Source organism: Nilaparvata lugens, chromosome 12, assembly GCF_014356525.2.
Source record: "Nilaparvata lugens isolate BPH chromosome 12, ASM1435652v1, whole genome shotgun sequence".
Classification (NCBI taxonomy): domain Eukaryota; kingdom Metazoa; phylum Arthropoda; class Insecta; order Hemiptera; family Delphacidae; genus Nilaparvata; species Nilaparvata lugens.
Window position 1 is genome coordinate 4,503,590 of NC_052515.1, and position 18,222 is coordinate 4,521,811.

Sequence of the window (18,222 nt, forward strand, 5' to 3'; positions counted from 1 at the left end):
AGAACATTTGGGAGGGTCTCAGTTCATCAAGTACCTTTTTTTGATATTCCCAAACAATGTTTTCTACGAACAATAGTTCGAATCATTCTCGATCCAATGATCATAAAAAATAACCATCTTTGAACAATTCATTGAACTAATTTATAGGAAGAGAAGTAGATTTGATAAAGAGTTTTTCATTTTCAATCTGTGATGTTTTCAACCAAATAACTAAATAAATTATTACGAGGAATGGAACAGTTCAGCAATAATTTTTAACATAGAAAAATGTGACACAATATCAGTATTGATATTTATTTTCATAATAAACTTTGAAATTACACCATATTATTCACATCATAGATCAGAACTTACTTGAATTTATAATAATACTCATATAGTTCATATTTTCGAAATAGGTTACATCTTAAGAGTTATTGTACGTCCACATTTAAGTTTAAAAAAAGAATCACGTATTTAAAGTTATAGCATATTTGAGCTATTCATATTATTATTAAATGTTTGTTGATTATTATTTTGAGATAATAGTTTTTTTTTAATTATTGCTAGGCTTTTCATAGAAAGATTAATTGTTTTAGAAGGTGGTGCCCACTTTGTTTATTGGCTGTATATCTCATGAAAATATTATTCCGAATTGACTTATGACTTCCTGAATGAGTTGCGGTATAAATATATTAAGTAGGCTACAACTTTTATAAATTGTCCTACCATTGTCATCATTTTTTTCTCAAGTTTTTATGTAGAGAACTTCTCAAGAACTTCTCGTTTTTATGTAGATTTCAAGAATGAGATGCACAGGAATGTATAATGTCCAAATGTTGTATAATAAAGTCATTTTTTCATTGGATTAATTATATATTTTTCACAATATTCCTGTGAAAATATTGTATCAAACTATACAAATATTTACTCCACTTTGAAAGTTTTCATACAAATAAAGCCCAAGTATTTCTGTAAAACTGATTTCTTGAAATCAGATTTCATTATTTTGACAATATTTTAAATGCTCATTCATTCTAGAATTTTATACTTTTATTAGAAAAGGTTGTGGTAACCATAGTGTTTTTTATGATAGTAGAGCCTATTCATTGCTTATACTATTCAATTTAATTGAGATATTAGGCTATTCTAACCACTTGGGCTGATACATCATAAAATTCACTGATAAAAAGTTTAAAAGGCCTGAATTGGTTTGAAATAAAAAATATAAATTTGAAAAATATTTAACTTAGGCTACTCAGTTTTAAATTGCCATTTGATATTAGAAAAATATTAATGTTATTTAATCACCTCTTTATTTTGTTTCTTCGATTTCTTTGATGATTTAACTTCATTGACAAAGTTATATTTATAATAGTAGTATTATACGTATTGAAATGCTTTTTTGAAAATTTGAATAATTTTACAATTATAACATAATTTGTACACTAAGCACTAAATATTCACAACCCCAAAGTATTTTCATAGCTCCATAGGCTGATATATTTCAGTTTGACTTAATGCTATGGTAGGTTGTTCATATAATATTATTTATTATAAATAATAATAATGCTAATAATTGAAAAAACCTCTCATGCCCACTATATGCTGAATAGGCTTTTTAAATACACAAGTAAATATAATATGTGTAAATACAAGTAGTTAATCCTAGCTGGTACAATATTGTATGTACATTATTCACAATATTAATACATGTATATTTATAGAAATTTGAAATACAAGAGACAAATGCTTTATTGTGAATTTGAAATTTTGATATTTATAATGAGTAAAAATAATGAAATAATTAAATTTCATTCCTTTTTACAAAAACATAGCGATTTTTAGTTTATGAAATCACAGAAAACTGTGGATTCTTGATTCTCCAACTGATTATTTGAAACTATCTTCGAAACTAGACTTGGAAGGTGGAATAATTGAGCCTAGAGCTAAAATATTTGATCTTAAAGATCTAGAATTTTGAAGCTCGCAATTCAAAAATTGAGAACACTTTGATTTCATTCAAATTCAATAAAAAACCGTTTAATCCTCATTCTAAGGTTTCTTACTTGATTGGAAAATACCAGGACCTCCTATATACTATATACTATATATGTTATACCTATACATATACCGTATAGGAAGTCCTGAAAATACTGAACAGATACAACTTGAAAATACAACACATTTATAAACATATTGATTTATTATCTCGCAACTAGCTAAAAAAAATTAGAATTGAAAATTCCACTTCTTTGTGTAAGGTGTTGTGTTTAGAAAATAATTATAGTACCTTTTCTTTGAAATTAATAGAATAATAGATTAAAAATACAAATAAAAATTATAATATATATAATTATTGTATTGAATATAAGTAGCCCTGAATTTATACACTTCAAGATGTTTTGTTTAGCTCTATTCCCACAAAATTTCCTCACTTTCAAAGTCTAGTTCTCGTGAATGCTTATAAATTTGATCAAATTATTTTTATCCTGTAAAAAACTATAATATCAAATATATCATAGATATCAGAACACGAAATAGACGAAGCTCAAATATGTTGTTTTTGTCTACAGTGTAATTCACTTCAAACTGTCAGCATTGTTTGAACGGGAAACGTTGGATGTTATATATAAGGAATACTGACAGAATGAAGTGAATATTACTACAGGCAGCAACTGTACAACATATAATAATAATAATTCATATAATATCAATAACAATTCAATACCAATTTCAAAATTTGAAATTACACTAAAAAAATCTCAAAAACAGTGAATATATTAATTATTGCACCTTAGTGTTGGATATTTTAGTAGCCTACATACTTCATGATAAAATTCTATTTTGAAATTTCAAAAGTAGGTACTTCAACATTGTTTATTTCCAAAACACTCACACCCAGTTGCACAAAAGTCTGTTAACTTTTAATCCCGATCAATTTGATGCTCGTGGCATTTAATTAGGATTGAAAGTTAACAAAAAAAAAATTCTTTACAAAACACCTTCCCTGATTGGTTCTCTTGGAATTTAACCATGATTAAAACTTGACAGGCTTTTGTGCAAAAGTGCCTGAATATAATAGTAATTGCACATTTGAGGCTCAACTCACGCTTACGCGACTCAGGTCGAGAAGAGACTCGACTCTAGTCGAGAGCATGTGTTTCCAAATGGTGACACTCAAACCAGTCGATTCTAGCATCCGACTCTATGATTCTAGTCTCCGCGACGTCACCCATTTGAAAACAAATGCTCTCGACCAGAGTCGAGTCTCTTCTCGACCTGAGTCGCGTAAATGTGAGTTGAGCCTAAGTGTCAGAAATTATAGCACCTACCTAATGAAAGCCAATTGCTCTAGTAAAAGTTACATTGTATACTTGAGCTCTGAAACTTGTATTTTAATTTTATTCTGTGATAGTTTGAATTAGAATCAGAACATTGGAATGCATTGTGATCACATATGGAAGAGCCAGTGATTTTTTAGGCGTTTGAAGCACAAATTGAAGGCGGCTTCTACAATTTTATGAGTTCAATAATATTGTGCATTTCTAATTGCTTTTTTTGCTGGATGTACCGGCCATTACTACAGGGTTTCCGTTCAGAATGTTGACACATGTCGCGTTTCCATTCATGTACATCGATCTTCTTCCCTGAAAATATAAAAAAAAACATTATCAATAATTTATTCTTCCACAATATATTATGTATTTTTTATCATATCACGAGATGAAGTAATTCAATTAGAAAGTGGTAACGATTCCCTGCCAAAGACCTAAAGCGTTATTGAAATTTTGACGAGCCACAATATGATTTAAAAAATCATAAAATGACATTCAGCAATTCAATGAGAAAGCCCCAATAATTCCAAAACCATCTCTAGAAACTTCACTGGAGATGTTTTAAGTAATAAAGAATATCAGTTGACCAATAAATTTACGGTAGAAACTCCAACTCTACATAAAAATATAGTATAAGACAAAAATATCACAGTTTGGTATAGAATAAGGTGATAAATACAAGCTGTCATCTTGATGTTTTATCTGAATGATGTACAGGTACAGTCTATTTTTTTATTATTTTACCTAGAATTTTCAATTATATGAATGTTATATTATCTAATGGATTATTAATTTTTCACTTTTTGTGTACTAGTTGAGAAGTTGATATTGTGATAATTATTCATGTTTGTTTAATAATTATTATTGTTTGTTTGTTATAAGACAATTTCTTAGTCTTTTTCATTCAATAATGAATTATTCTCGCCGTTTGTAAAAAGATGGACTTGCAACACAGATATTATAATACAGCATCAAATAGTTAACTCACTTATTATTTCAATTAGAAATAGATTTTGGAGCAATAAGTTAGTGGCTGTGGTAGCCTTTCTATACCACAATCTATATAAATAAAAATCGAGCCTCGAATTTTGACATTCAATAACTTTTTCATGTGTGCACCGAATTTGATGATTTTTTTAGTTGTGTTCGTTATATTCAGGACCAGGTTTATGGCCTATCAAATTTATAATCCGACTTCAGGACTTTCTCCTACGGTCCTTCAAAGTTAACATGTAACTCTTATGGGAGAAGATTTGTGAGCTGGCCACACACAGAAATAAAAATCAGCTGTTATAATCATTGCGTCATACAACAGCCGTCGGTAGATAGTAGACAAGAGTGTGTGCGCTCCATAACCGCCCATGTATTTTATTCTAAACGCCCCGACTAAAAACAAAATGACTGTTCTGTGTGTAACCATCCAGCAGTGCGGCCTCAGGTTAAAGACTTACATGCTCTGAAGACATTGCTTTGTTTCGAATATTTATGTTGTCTTCGGTGTTCAGAATTAATTGATTTTTAGTAAATTATTTATTTTTCAGTAGGAAAAGTATGTATATAAATAAAATGTTGCATCGCGCCTCCTCAGGTGTGCATCCAGCTAGAGTTTGACTTGAGATGCATTAAACTATTTAGCGGTACGAAGTTCGCTGGGCCAGCTAGTATCAAATAAAACTTTGATAGATTTTATGCAATAAATGTGATTGATAATAAAATAAAGACACTGAAATTGTCAATACCAGTTGCAATTTTTTTTTATTTTTTATGGAATGATACCACAACATATATCCTTCCATAGGATTATGAATTAATGATATTTAAATTATATAATATTTATAATTACCTTTTCAATGTAGGCTTTCGCATAGAAGTTCCCAAATAATACAATGAACGACAGCATGTAGATTACTAGAGCATACTGCATCCATAGAGGGAAGTCACAGCCTGATCTGATTCCATTAATTCCCAATATTAGAGCCGTTGTGAATTGGATCTGCAAATAGTTGAGTGGATTAATATTCAGTTTTAATCTTCCAAATAAATATAAAAGCGTCCCAGAGAGTTCTAGAAAACATTGACAATTTGTTTATTAGTAAATATTGTTATAGACCAAATAAAATAATTTTTTACATGATAAGTAAATTTTATAAAAATAGAAAACTTGAATCTCCAGCCGACAAAAGTGTGCTTTATGTACGGTAAGCAATGTAATCTCAAGTAATCTTATAATCTTTGTTGTACAGTGTTTTAGTTCTACTTGGAATTATTGTATTGCAGGGTTAAGTGTAAGAGAGGGTCTCTTAGTGCTGCGCACTAACTTCGCCCTCCTAGGTTTTTAATAAAGACAGCTAAACAACCAATCAATGTGACTCACGCGCTGTCAGAGTTTGTGAAATAACTGCTACCTGTTTTCTCAAATTTCGAATTCAATCATAGATCTGTATCTATGTAAAAATCCTCCCCCAGTATTCTAGTATTTTGGTTTTTGAGTTAAAGAGGTTGGAAGTAGATGATGATCCTGGCAAACCATTTAATATGGGGAAACTTAAATCAAGTCATTCCATAGAAAATAAATTATTTTTTCAAAATGTTTATTTTGCAAAATTAAGAAGCCATATGTGCTAAACAATACTCTGAAAATATATTATCTTCATAACTGCATGATTCTATTTTCTACCAATTAGGCTAATGTTTAATGATCTGTCTCTTGATGGTAGTTCAATTATTGGTATGACTACAGTATAACATATTATTACTTTTTCTCATTAGTATTTTTCCTCTTAACTGTGTTGCTTCCAGCTCAAAATGGAACAAAATTATGTTTTATTGTAGCCTTCTAGCCTACTCTCATATTCATTACTAAATCATATTGTGTATTATTTCTTATATTAGTACTTATTTGTACTCATATTCTTTATTATTCTTAATATTTCCTATTATTTTATTTCTTATTTGTACTAATTTTCAATTTTTCATTAACTGTTTTCTCATGTTACTTATGAAGAACTTTGTGATATCGAATCGGGATAACAGTCTTAATACGGTATTATTTTTATGTTAATACTAAACATGAAAATGATCTCATCATTCCATACTGTCTAAATGCTAAAATAATGTTCTAAATTATAGAAACATTTCTTCAATGGGAACTTTTTAATTTTCTGTTTCTATTCCTTCTCAGGTAAGCCCCGAATATCTAATGGTAAGTTGTTATAAAATCTAATTTGGCCAGGCTTTAAAACTAGTATGACTAGATATATAATAGCAAAATTCATATGTTTAATGAAAATAACAAACAACTTTTCATTTAAAATAAGAGTTTAAATGGACAAACTGTTTTTCGGGAACAGTTTTGGGCTATAATGCCTGTTGTTTTCATATATGTATGCCTCTTTGTGAATACCAAAAATACTTTAAATCAACTTTATATGTCTATTTTATAATAAAAAACTGTTTCCTGAGCAGAGGCACTTAGTGACAGTGAGCCCTAATGCGTAGAGGTTTGAATAAATTTATGTATGAACTAGCCGTCAGGCTCGCTTCGCTCGCCATATCCGTATAGCCAGGGGGCTCCGCCCCCTGGACCCCCGACTGGATCGTCCAAGAATGAGATCAGCAGGCTCGCTTCGCTCGCCTGCATTTTCCATTTGGGCATTTTTATCATAATGTTAGGACATCCAGTCGGGGGTCCAGACTAAACGGCTGGCTAAACGGATATGGCGAGCGAAGCGAGCCTCACTGCTAGTAATATAACATTCCCAGGATTGAAGTAGCAGTGCCCAATCAATTTTTCCGCAATAAATGCATTTAAATCTTCAACTTGGTGCCAACCTAACAAAGTCAACTCAACTTAATGCCAGCCTGACAAAATTATTAATTTAGTTGCCAGTTAACAACTGTTTCGAAGAGGTACTCTATCTAGATTATAGTTCTATAGTAACATATGATAATTATGGAAATTTCAATTATAATTAGCCTAAGAGTTTGGGAGAAGAAGAATATACATGCTAAAAGACGAACTTTAAACCCTTAAAAACAACCCTTAGAGTTAAAATATTGCCAAAAGATTTCTTAGTGCGCCTCTAAAGGGCCAACTTAACATACCTACCAAATTTTAACGTTTTTGGTCCGGTAGATTTTTAGTTATGCGAGTGAGTGAGTGAGTGAGTGAGTGAGTGAGTGAGTGAGTCAGTCAGTCAGTGAGTGAGTGCCATTTCGCTTTTATATATATAGATAAATAAATGAATGAATTATCTCACCAGCTGCAGCATGGTCAAATACTTCTTCCACCAGAGGTACTTGGCAACAGTGGGCCCTAATGCAGACAGGCCATAGTACGAATACATGAGCACATGTATGGTAGAGTTGACCATGGCAGGTAGGAAGGTTGAACCACTGGGCACCCATTTGATGCCGATCCACCACAGCGAGAACATGGTCGAGTGGTGGTACACGTGCAGAAACGTCAACTGCGCATCCTTCTTGCGCAGAATGAAGAAGAACGTGTCGCAGAACTCGAGTAGTTTCGAGAAATAGTACCACCATACTGCGTTTGCTATCTGTAATTGAGAAATAAAGGAATATAGTTGGCAATAATCATGCGAGTAATTGAAAAAAATATGTAAAATAACAGTGAAAATGTATGGTGTACCATATTTGGCTTCCTCACAGAGCCTCTTAACTTAGACTACATTGTGGAAATAAGGCCTACACGTTATAATGGGAGTGGAGAAAGATAGCAGAACAGCGTTAAATATAAAGAAAATAAAAATCTCAGTACCCTTTTTTTAAAAATAAAAATAATAATTTTTTTTAAATAAATAATAATATAGGCTACAAGTAGCCCTATACAGGAAAGAGATAAATAAGATGGCAGAACACCTGCCTATTCTCGGCCTTGCCACTGCCTACTATATAGTTTAGCCTATTCAATAAGTTGTTTAATTGATGGCAAATAAAGTATTCTATTCTATTCTATAGAGGATAGCTGATACCGGAATATCTGATGTAGCCTAATATTAACTGTCCATTCTTGTTTAGAATGATAAATTATATATTATTTGTCAAAAAAATATATTCTTCAAAAATTGAATAAGACATTTTCATAATTCAGATTCAATATTTTTTCATTTAATTATATTTCCTCATTGTTGAAAAATGATCTGGCAACGTTGCGGAGCTAGAGAAGGATAGTGATATCGGCTTTGTTGAATAGACAATGTTGTTTTTGTTTGCCTCATAAAATCAGTAGTGAATGTTTTGAGTGTAAGTACCGTAAATTATAAAAAATGTCAGTACTCACCCTTAACTCTTCTTTGTGATTAATTTGTCTAATTGGTTGACAGACGTAGCTGTACCGCAGTCTACTTGAAGCTATCAACAACTGCAATACAAATTGAAAGATTATTAAAATAAAAGTCTAGCTGCAACTTAGTTTTTTTGGAATATTTCTAATCTCATTTATATTATATTTCTAACTACTGTATTCTATTCTGTAACTATTCAAAAGTTTATATCAACTATTATAGTCTAATTTTTAATCTGTTAGGATAAACTACAATAAAAATTCATTTTTACATACACGTAACAATCTCAATTGAATAGGCTGATGTTTGTGAAATGTAGCTGTAATAAACAGTCTCCATTAATGTAATTAGACAACTTTAATAGTATCACCTCTGTATTCAATAGATGCGATGAAAGTTCAAGAAAATTCTTATTATATTGGCTATTTGATGATGGTAAATCAATGGTAAGATTCACCAAAAACTGCCAGGAGCCTCAACACTCCTCATAAATAACATCATTGCATCTCAATCAACTATTAAATTCTCCAATGCTGACAGTTTTGAATGAATTTCTCTATTGATTGAGTTACTACTTTTCAAAATTTTATCAAAAGCTTGAAATTTTGCAGATGTTTTTTGCGAAATTCCGCAAACAGATTAGCATTATTCTATCAAGTAATTATATAGTATAATTATATCATTATTATATAATTCTATCAAGCTTTCAAAAGGCACACCAGTGTTTAATGTTAAGTCGGGCCTAGGCCACAAACTCATCAAGTTTTGTAGTAAATTTTTCAAACTCTTTAAATAACCCACTCATTTGGTAGAGAGTTAGTGGGGAGGATATTTTTAATATTCTTTCCGAAGAATGGACATTGATATGTCCAAAGCTCCGCCAATTTATGTAGATGCATAACAATATAATATCTATAGTTATTATATTACAAATTACTTTTTCATATCATATACAGTTCAATAATTAATTTCTTAGTCTATATTATGTAAATTCATCTATAATTTTGCTGTATTGTAAGCCATTGTATATAAGTGTATAAGCCAGTATATTGTAATCTACATAAATAAAGTACTCAATCAATCAATCAACCATTCTTCTTCTTCTTCATCTTTCTCATTATCTTCTCCTTCGTTTTCTTTTTCTTCTTCTTTTTCTTTAAGGATAGGGATGATATAAATTCATATTTTTGTATAGTATTAGTTTCTCAGATAATAAATCAGATGAAAATATTCATTTATATTATAAAAGGTGTCACACAAAAGGTGTAACAGCCAAAGACCATAGATTTTATGAAATTTACAACAAAAAATGCTCAGTAAAATTGTCTTATATCGACCTCCTTAGTTTTCAAGATCTATCGATTCTACAATATTTTTGAAAGGCTATTGCACCTTTCTCGCGACACTCTGTATATCATGATGCATATTAAATAAGTGGAAACGGAAAATAGATTTTGATTTATTTTTTCTTTAAAATAATTAATTTTTCTCTCACCTCTATCGCTATGTACAGGTTGAGAACGGCCATTGAGAGGTTGTAGGGTATTAGCACCCATGTTAGTTTCATGGGCTTCTTGTTTCGCATGAATCGTGGGCCTATGCACACTATGACTAGGTAGAGTAAGGTGTAGAGCAGTGTGGGCATGGGAGAGTCTACCATCAACCAGCCTCTTGTTCGGTCATCTGCGAAAAATTCATAAATTCATTCAATTAAACAAATCATACAATACAACTGTGGCAGAGAAGGTAGCTGAAACGATGGTGAAATAAAGACGATGTTGTAGTTCTACCATAGAGAAACAATAGCGTAAGTAGATATCCCATGGTATAGGGAATTTATGTCGCAACTTTTACTGTTATCTCAAGCCGATTACTGTCGATTATTGTCGATTTTTACTGTTTTGTTAGGGTGAGAGTGTAGGAACGGCACAATATAAGAGACTAACAGTGTCACACAGCTTCACGGGAAAGAATGACATGAACTATCGGCTTGGGATAACAGTAAAAGTTGCGACATAAACGCCCTATACCATGGGATATCTACTTACGCTATTGTTTCTCTATCGTTCTACATAATTTATTTGAGCCAAATTTAAGTTTCAATGCATCATCTTCAGTTGTCTTGTTGGTTAGACTGACAACTCAAGTTTACTTACTTTCTGCCATGGCCATACATATCTAAGTAGATATTTAGCCGCACCAACAAAGCCCCTCCACCTCTCTCAATTCTCCGCTCCTCATAGGTTGCTCCAATTCTCTCCATATCGGCCTTCACTTGACACCATCATTTCCGTCGTGATCTTCCTCTCAGTCGTCGTCCTTCCGGATTTCTTTTCAACACTTGATTGATATTGCTGTCCTCTTTTCTTCTCAAAACATTCGCAGCCCATCTGATCCTTCTACACTTGAACTCGCATACTACATATCTGGCTCCCTATAAAAATCTCGAAGTTCTCTGTTGTGTCTCTTCCTCCACTCTCCTCCCTCATTTTAGATTTTTCTAATGACCTTGTTCTCAAATACAATCAATTTCCCTTCCTTCCTTCTATCCAACTTCCATGTCTCAGCACCGTAGAGCAATATTGGACTGATAATGGTAGTTTTTGTAGATTTTAATTTTCGTAGTATGTGATAACAGACAGCTCAAGTTCGGCTCGAATAAATTATGTGGAACTGACAACATCGTTTCGCCTTAATATGGAGAATTTCCACAATATCTCTGTTGAGTAAAAGTGACTGAAATTTTTTGAATGATGCATGTACCTATCTGAATGTCTCCACTTCCTTCTACCTTCGCTGCTACAAAATGAAGAGCTCGATTCCAAACGGGCCTAAGTCCATTTTTGTAGAAATCGAGATATCAGCTGATTATTGAACCTTATAGATAGACCTTCATTCCTAGCATTGGCAAGATATATTCAACTCAGCAAAATACAGCACTTGAAGAAACTTATCATATTAGTGACATGAAGAAGGTCCGAGTCCAAGTTTCTTTCCAAAATGTCACCAAGTCCATGGACTTAGTGACATTTTGGAAAAAAAGCAAGGAAATTAACCTATTACACAGGAATTACTTCAAATATGCAAAATTATTGTATGGAATTCAAAATACACACTTTATACATTGGATTATAAACATTTTCCAACATTTAAGTGATGACTATCGAAAAATCGATTTCCTGAGAAAAACACTTTTGTGACTTGGGCCCGTTTGGAATAGAGCTCTTCAAATATATTTCTACACAAGCCTGAGAGCAGAGAAAATATGAACGAACAAACATTGCATTTTTGAATATGCTAGCCTATTGACAGCTAGTAAGCTAGACAGCTAGTAAATTGATATTAAAAAAAAATTAACCATCTTTATCATATTAATCACACAGTATTAATAAGTAATATCATAACAATATTCTAAAAACTTATACACGGAGTGTAGATTGCTACACTGCGAAACCATGAAAAAATTAGCACTGGTGAGCATATTTGATGATTCTGCATGAAAATCCTTATTATACAACAATACATTCTGGCTGTGACAACATCTTAATGATTTCAAAAAAATCTATGAAATATAAATGTAAAATTGTTTACTTTGTTTACTATTAGGTAGGTCTATGCATTGTTGAATATCGATCATATTATTTGTTTTTCGCCTGGTTTTTCCTCTTCCAATATAATTTTTATGATAAGTGGTTGTTATGAAAATTAACAAATAAAAATATGTATTACCAGCTAGTGAGAGTGTCCATACATAATAATCATACAGCTGTCCCACCATTGTTTGGGTGGAGTTTATAAGGTTCGACATCCTTCCCTGCAATTAATAAAATAGAATATTAATTTTATCCAGGAATAATAGCCTAAATAAATCATCTATACAGTTGAACATCGTCAAATGTGAGTCCTACCTCACAGTATCAAGTATTCATTGGGTGACGAACTAATTCAGTAGAAGTATTACGGTACCATAATTTATTTATTTTATCACAATTTATTCAGGAAGTACTTTTTCATAGTAGAAATTCTTTTTTTCAAACTAATCATCTATACAGTTGAACTAAGTCAAAATGCCACAGGATAAAGTATTTAGTAGGTAGTGAACTAATTAGTAGATGTAGTACGGTACGGCATCATATCGATTTTATTTCATCAAAACTAATAAATTAAGTGAGTAATTTTTATAGTAGTGATTCATTTATTCCTTCCAAAAATAGAATATTATTTTTTCCCAACTATACCGTAGTACATCTATACAGTTGAACAACCTAAGTCATATTCCACAAAGTTTCAAATATTTATTAGTTAGTGAACTAATTAAGTCAAAGTAGTACCATACCATAATTATTCAATTTTATCATAACTAATTAAGTGAGTAGGTACTTTTTTATAGTTGTTATTCTTTCGTTTTTCCCAAACTAATTCACTGAGTACTTTTCTAAATTAGTAGTTCTTTTCATTTATTCAAAAGCAGACTAAAATTCAATCCCATAATCAATATGCTGGCAGGAAACAGAAAAAGCTGAGAAGGTAGAAATGGATACAAAAATACTGTACCTTACTCTCCGTAAAACAAATTGAAAAGAAACCTTATTTGGAAGAACCATGACCAAAAATGAATTATCAATTACGATACACATTAATTTGGTGTGCAATATGATGCCTCCAATTTTTTCTCATCAATTATCCATGCCAGTAAAAATTATCCACTGTGGTATGGTTACAGTAATAGATAATATTTTACGAAGTTTTTATTGAGCTTGGTAGAAGTATATTTACTTATAGTAAAATTACATTAATTTAATTTAATAGAGCGGTTGTCTATATAGGGCTACTTCAAAGATTTTATCACTTCCATTATTTATAGATGATATATAGATAGATGATTTGCAGATACATGGAAATTTATACATAAATGGGAATTTCAATAAAAAACCCAATTGGTTTCGTTTATTTGATCATGCAACATTCGATAAATAACTTACTTTCTTTAAAACGATTTTCCATATTCCAAAAGTTCAAGATTTCCCCATAATGGAAAAATCTCATCTTTGCTACAGAGGTATAGTATTCTTATCTTTCAGAAGTTTATGTATGTTTTGAATCACATAATAAACTGAAATAATGAAACACTGTGATTTTGTATAGAAATAGGTTACCACGAATTTATTGGATAAATACTGTACATATGTACATACATATTTCAATAGTAATATTTTAATACCAATGGTGTCATCTCCAGTCTCTGTCAAATCACCACCAAATAATGGAACATTGGTGTTAAAAAATGTATATAATTTTTCAATAAATTCGTCATCTTCCTACACAACATCCCAGTGTTGCATTATGGATAAATATCTCTACATCTCAACAACAACAGTGTCTAACTGAAATATATTAGATTCATAATATTATTATGAACCATACTACTATCTATTCAACCTACTCAACATCAACCTACTGAACCATTCAAACTATTACTAGACTACTTTTAATGAAATTTTGTGGTGAAAAACTGATTATTGCAAGCTGGCATAGATTATTTTTAGACGGTGAGTCACAGAAGAAAATGCTTATTGATAAATTTCCATTGATTCTATTCCTAAAATATGTATTCCATAGTTGATCAACTTGTTGAAGATTACTATATTACAAGTTTACAATATCAAAGACCAATTTTATGATTTGAAAGCATTATTAACCTTGATAAATCATCCAATACAATTGAAATATTTTATGACCCTGACGAATTCTCAGACAATGGTTCCTCTTATTTTATTGTAACTGTAACAAAGTCACCAGTCTATATTTTGTCAAACTTTATTAAACTGTTCAATCAATTTTATTCTATTGCGATGAAAAATCTAATGTCTCACAGTAGTTGTGTTGGAAAATTCTTTCATTCAGTTTAGTTTGAACTCCTGATCCAGTTTAAAAGTCCTCACAAAATAGAAATCTTGATTTAGACAATACATTTTAATATCTTTCAATTATTTTGTCAAACTAAGCTTTCTAGTTTGAAAGTATTTTGTATTATAGATCAAGGTCAAAATGATTGGCCGATATAACTGAAGAAGGATGAGGTATCCAGCTGAAAGTTCAATTTCAAACACCATTGACCCTATTCCAAATAATATATTTATAATTCTCAATAGCTAATAATCGATTCTCGACAATAATATGATAATTCTCAACAATGATTATACAATAATTTTGGATAAAGTTAGTTTTCCAACAAAAAAAAACTTATTTGGATGACTTCTATGAAATGGAAATGTTCAAAATAAATAAAATAACTGAGTTTCCTCAGTGAAATAAGATAGAAATTCAGGCTTATAGGTCTTATCCTACAGGGAAGACAGCGAGAAAAATTTCACAAAAAATGTTTCAAACGTTACAAATACTCTTAGAAAATATTTTCGAGCGAAGGTTTTCATAAAAAGAAGGCTAATATTTATTATTTCTATTCATTTATCATTTTCACCCACGAAAAACTCTAGAGAGTCAATTATTCCCATTCTTTCAGTAAAAAAAATCTCTAGAGATTCACTTTTAATTTTTCAGCATATTTTCAATATCCTTCTCTCATTTACAGCAAGAAACCAATATTACTCTCATTTTCCAAAAAATTCTCTGAGTTGACTTTTACCATTTTTTTAAACAAAAACTTTAAAATAGCTACTATCCTTATAGTTGTTTTGTAAAATATCTTTGAAACGGCACTGTCTTTTTAATTGTTTCACACGAAAATCTCAAAAAAATTATTGCCTCATTTATTTTACTACACGAAAAAAACTTCAAAACAGCGATCAGCCTCAATCTTGTAGAAACTCTTTGACAAGCCATTTCTCAATTTTTTTAAGCAAAAACCATTTTTCTCATTTCATTTACCGAAAACCTCTTCAAAATTAAAAATTGTCTATTTTTCCTAGCAGAAAACTCTGAAAAAAAGTTTGAAGGAAAATGCTATTGCATCCGTTAAAATGCGAATGAAACATACCAACACTATTCAAAATAATATAGTATTTTTATTCCCAACAGTAGCTAATAATCGATTCTCAACAATAATCTAATAATTCTTAACAATGATTATTAAATAATTCTGGAAACAGTCAGTCTCCCAACAAAACCAACTTACCTCAGTCGAATTAGTCAAGTTGATCCAGTAAGGCGGATCAGCATCCATAGTTACTAACTTTTGATATCAAAATCGAATAAATTGCTAAACGTACAAATGTGAGCCGAGCAATGGCATTGATACAGCGCTGTTATACGGACCTAAACGGGAGCTGCTGGATGATACCTGTGGAGAGTCTTGCAAGGAAATGATCGACGGTTCGGCATCCTCACAAATGGATGTTGGAGAGTGAAATTTTCGCTCTCATCTGGACCTCAATCGGTCCCCTCTCTCTCTCTTCCCATTGTCCTTCCTCTTTCACTCTCCATCCTTCCGTTTCTCCTCCCACTCTTCTTCTTCTTCTTCTTCTTCTTCATGTCACCCTATTTGTATCCTCCTTCTCATCATTTTCAGCGTAGTTCGCTCTAAATCAGGTGGAATCCAATCGTGAGTACCTACTTTTCTTCTCTATTTTGTCTTCTCTTTTCTTTCATTTTGTTGTGCGTATTCTTTTACTTTCCATCCTACCATTTTCGTATTTTCCTTCCCACCATAGTTCCGCATTTTCTCTTCATCAGTATATCCTTCTTATGATATTTTCTTTTTCTCTCATTCTAATTATGATATTATTCGTCTGTGTCTCTTCATTTTTTTAGGCGTATTATTTCACTTTCTCTTCTTATCCTCATCAGTGTATCTTCATTCTGATATTTTATTTTACTCTCATTCTGATTCTAATATTATTTTTCTGTGTCTCTTCATTTTTAGACGTATTCTTTCACTTTCCATCCTACCATTTCCGTATTTTCCTTTCCACCCTTATCCCGCACATCCTCCTCTAATCCTCATCAGTACATCTTTCTTCTGATACTTTCTTCTACTCTCTTAATCTGTTCATACTCGTCATATTGTTTTTTGCTACTCATTTATTTTCCTTACTCTAAATTTCTTTTTTTCTCTATTCTTTTCCCGTTAACCTGGTAACTACTTCTCAGATTGTACGACGAACTGTTTCTCTTTTTATCCTTTTTTTTAGTTTCAATTTTCCTTTCCATCTTCATGGTCATAATATTCTTCCCTGTAGGATGATTTCACTTTTCTTCACAATACTCTACTAGAGCTACTCCACTAAACTCTCAAAGCCCTGAGTATTATCCTCTATGTTTCCTCGTCTTCTGTAACAAATAAATGGGATGATGGGCGATCGACGCCTTCACCATATGTAACAAATAAAGAATAAAGAGAAATGACCAGTCTAACGAAAAGATTATAAGTGTTTTGTTATGAGTTATTTCATCCTATTTATGTTCTTCACATTAATGTGATTTATTCAAATAATCATTCGTTTAGTAGGCCTACTGATCGATTGTATTCTTCTTAGTGGTTAGTGCCTCTACTCGATGCTTGGTAAAGCACACTACCAAAAATTATAGGATCTTCAATTTGTGATAATTGAATGAATTAATCCCCAGATTCCTCCAATCGTATGGGTTTCGATCATTCATTCAATTACCTCACAGGAACAGGAACGCCTCCACCTGTCTTTTTTTATATAAAGAAAAAAACACAAAAACTTGGAAATTTTGATAATAAAATTTTGACTCACACAAGGTGTTTGAATTTTGAAATAGGATGAAAATAGAAGAAGTAAGATTGGAAAAGTAATTTAGTTTTTATTGACACAAAGTTCTTATCAATTTTGAACATATTTTAAAAAGATACAAAAGGTTGAAAATCGGAATACGGATGATTAAACAAACAAATCTTATTTTAAAACAATTACGCCCTTTCTTATGAAACCGTTGGCTTATATTTAATTATCTAAAATGAAATTGATTTTATTTAAGAATTTAAATTTATAAAAAAAAATATGTTGAGGAAAACGTTCTATTATTGTTGTTATTATTATTATTATTATTATTATTATTATTATTATTATTATTATTATTTTGAGATATTACTGTTTAAAAGGATGACAATGAATTTTTGAAAGAAAATAAAGAAAAGAAACTTACAGAAAATATGGAACTGACTCTCCTGGGTAAACCTGGACTCGTGGTCGATACGCATTTGAACGAGAAGTGAGTGGTCTTTTTTAGGAATGAAAATTTTGTCAGCGCAACTGCTGAGTTTGTATTAAGTTCTTAGCCAATGGCGTGGAAGCTTTGCTAAGACATTTTTATTGAATAGAACGTTTTCCTCTCTTGCTCTGCAGTTTAAGATGAAATGAATTTGTTTGAATTATACTATATTTATAACATTTAAAATAATTGAAAGTACTGTATTTTATTAAAAAAAATTATAATTAAATTATTTTTGAGACACGGTTCTGTCACTATCGTGACACTTCTATTGCTTGAATTTTTCTTCTTCTTTTTCTTTTCCACTTCTACTTCTCCCTCTTCTTTTTCTTTTCCACTTCTACTTCTCCCTCTTCTTTTTCTTTTCCACTTCTACTTCACCCTCTTCTTTTTCTTTTCCACTT

General features: G+C 31.2%; 1 protein-coding gene across 2 annotated transcripts; it reads right to left on the reverse strand.

Moving 5' to 3' along the window:
• Positions 1-270: 270 nt before the first annotated feature.
• On the reverse strand, positions 271-15,947 carry LOC111053931 (elongation of very long chain fatty acids protein 4). 2 transcript variants are annotated; one of them, XM_022340873.2, is made up of 7 exons: positions 15,759-15,947; positions 12,353-12,437; positions 10,119-10,306; positions 8,620-8,700; positions 7,577-7,876; positions 5,161-5,310; positions 271-3,629 (listed from the first exon to the last, which is right to left on the reverse strand). In XM_022340873.2, exons 1-7 carry the CDS (start codon positions 15,804-15,806, stop codon positions 3,528-3,530), a joined length of 954 nt encoding a protein of 317 aa, XP_022196565.2. In that variant the 5' UTR covers positions 15,807-15,947; the 3' UTR covers positions 271-3,527. The 2 variants fall into 2 exon arrangements, with proteins under 2 accessions (XP_022196565.2, XP_039294667.1); XM_039438733.1 differs by lacking the exon at positions 15,759-15,947 and adding an exon at positions 13,178-13,225 and having other exon boundaries at positions 3,382-3,629.
• Between the last annotated feature and the right edge of the window lie 2,275 nt (positions 15,948-18,222).

What these genes read in the sequence shown, in the direction of transcription:
- LOC111053931 (XM_022340873.2), bottom strand. Translation starts at nt 15,806, where the DNA reads ATGGATGCTGATCCGCCTTACTGGATCAACTTGACTAATTCGACTGAG. An exon ending in ACTTGACTAATTCGACTGAG is followed by an intron (nt 12,438 to 15,758) that starts GTAAGTTGGTTT and finishes TATTAATTGCAG; the next exon opens with GGAAGGATGTCGAACCTTAT. An exon ending in CGAAAGCCTACATTGAAAAG is followed by an intron (nt 3,630 to 5,160) that starts GTAATTATAAAT and finishes TTATATTTTCAG; the next exon opens with GGAAGAAGATCGATGTACAT.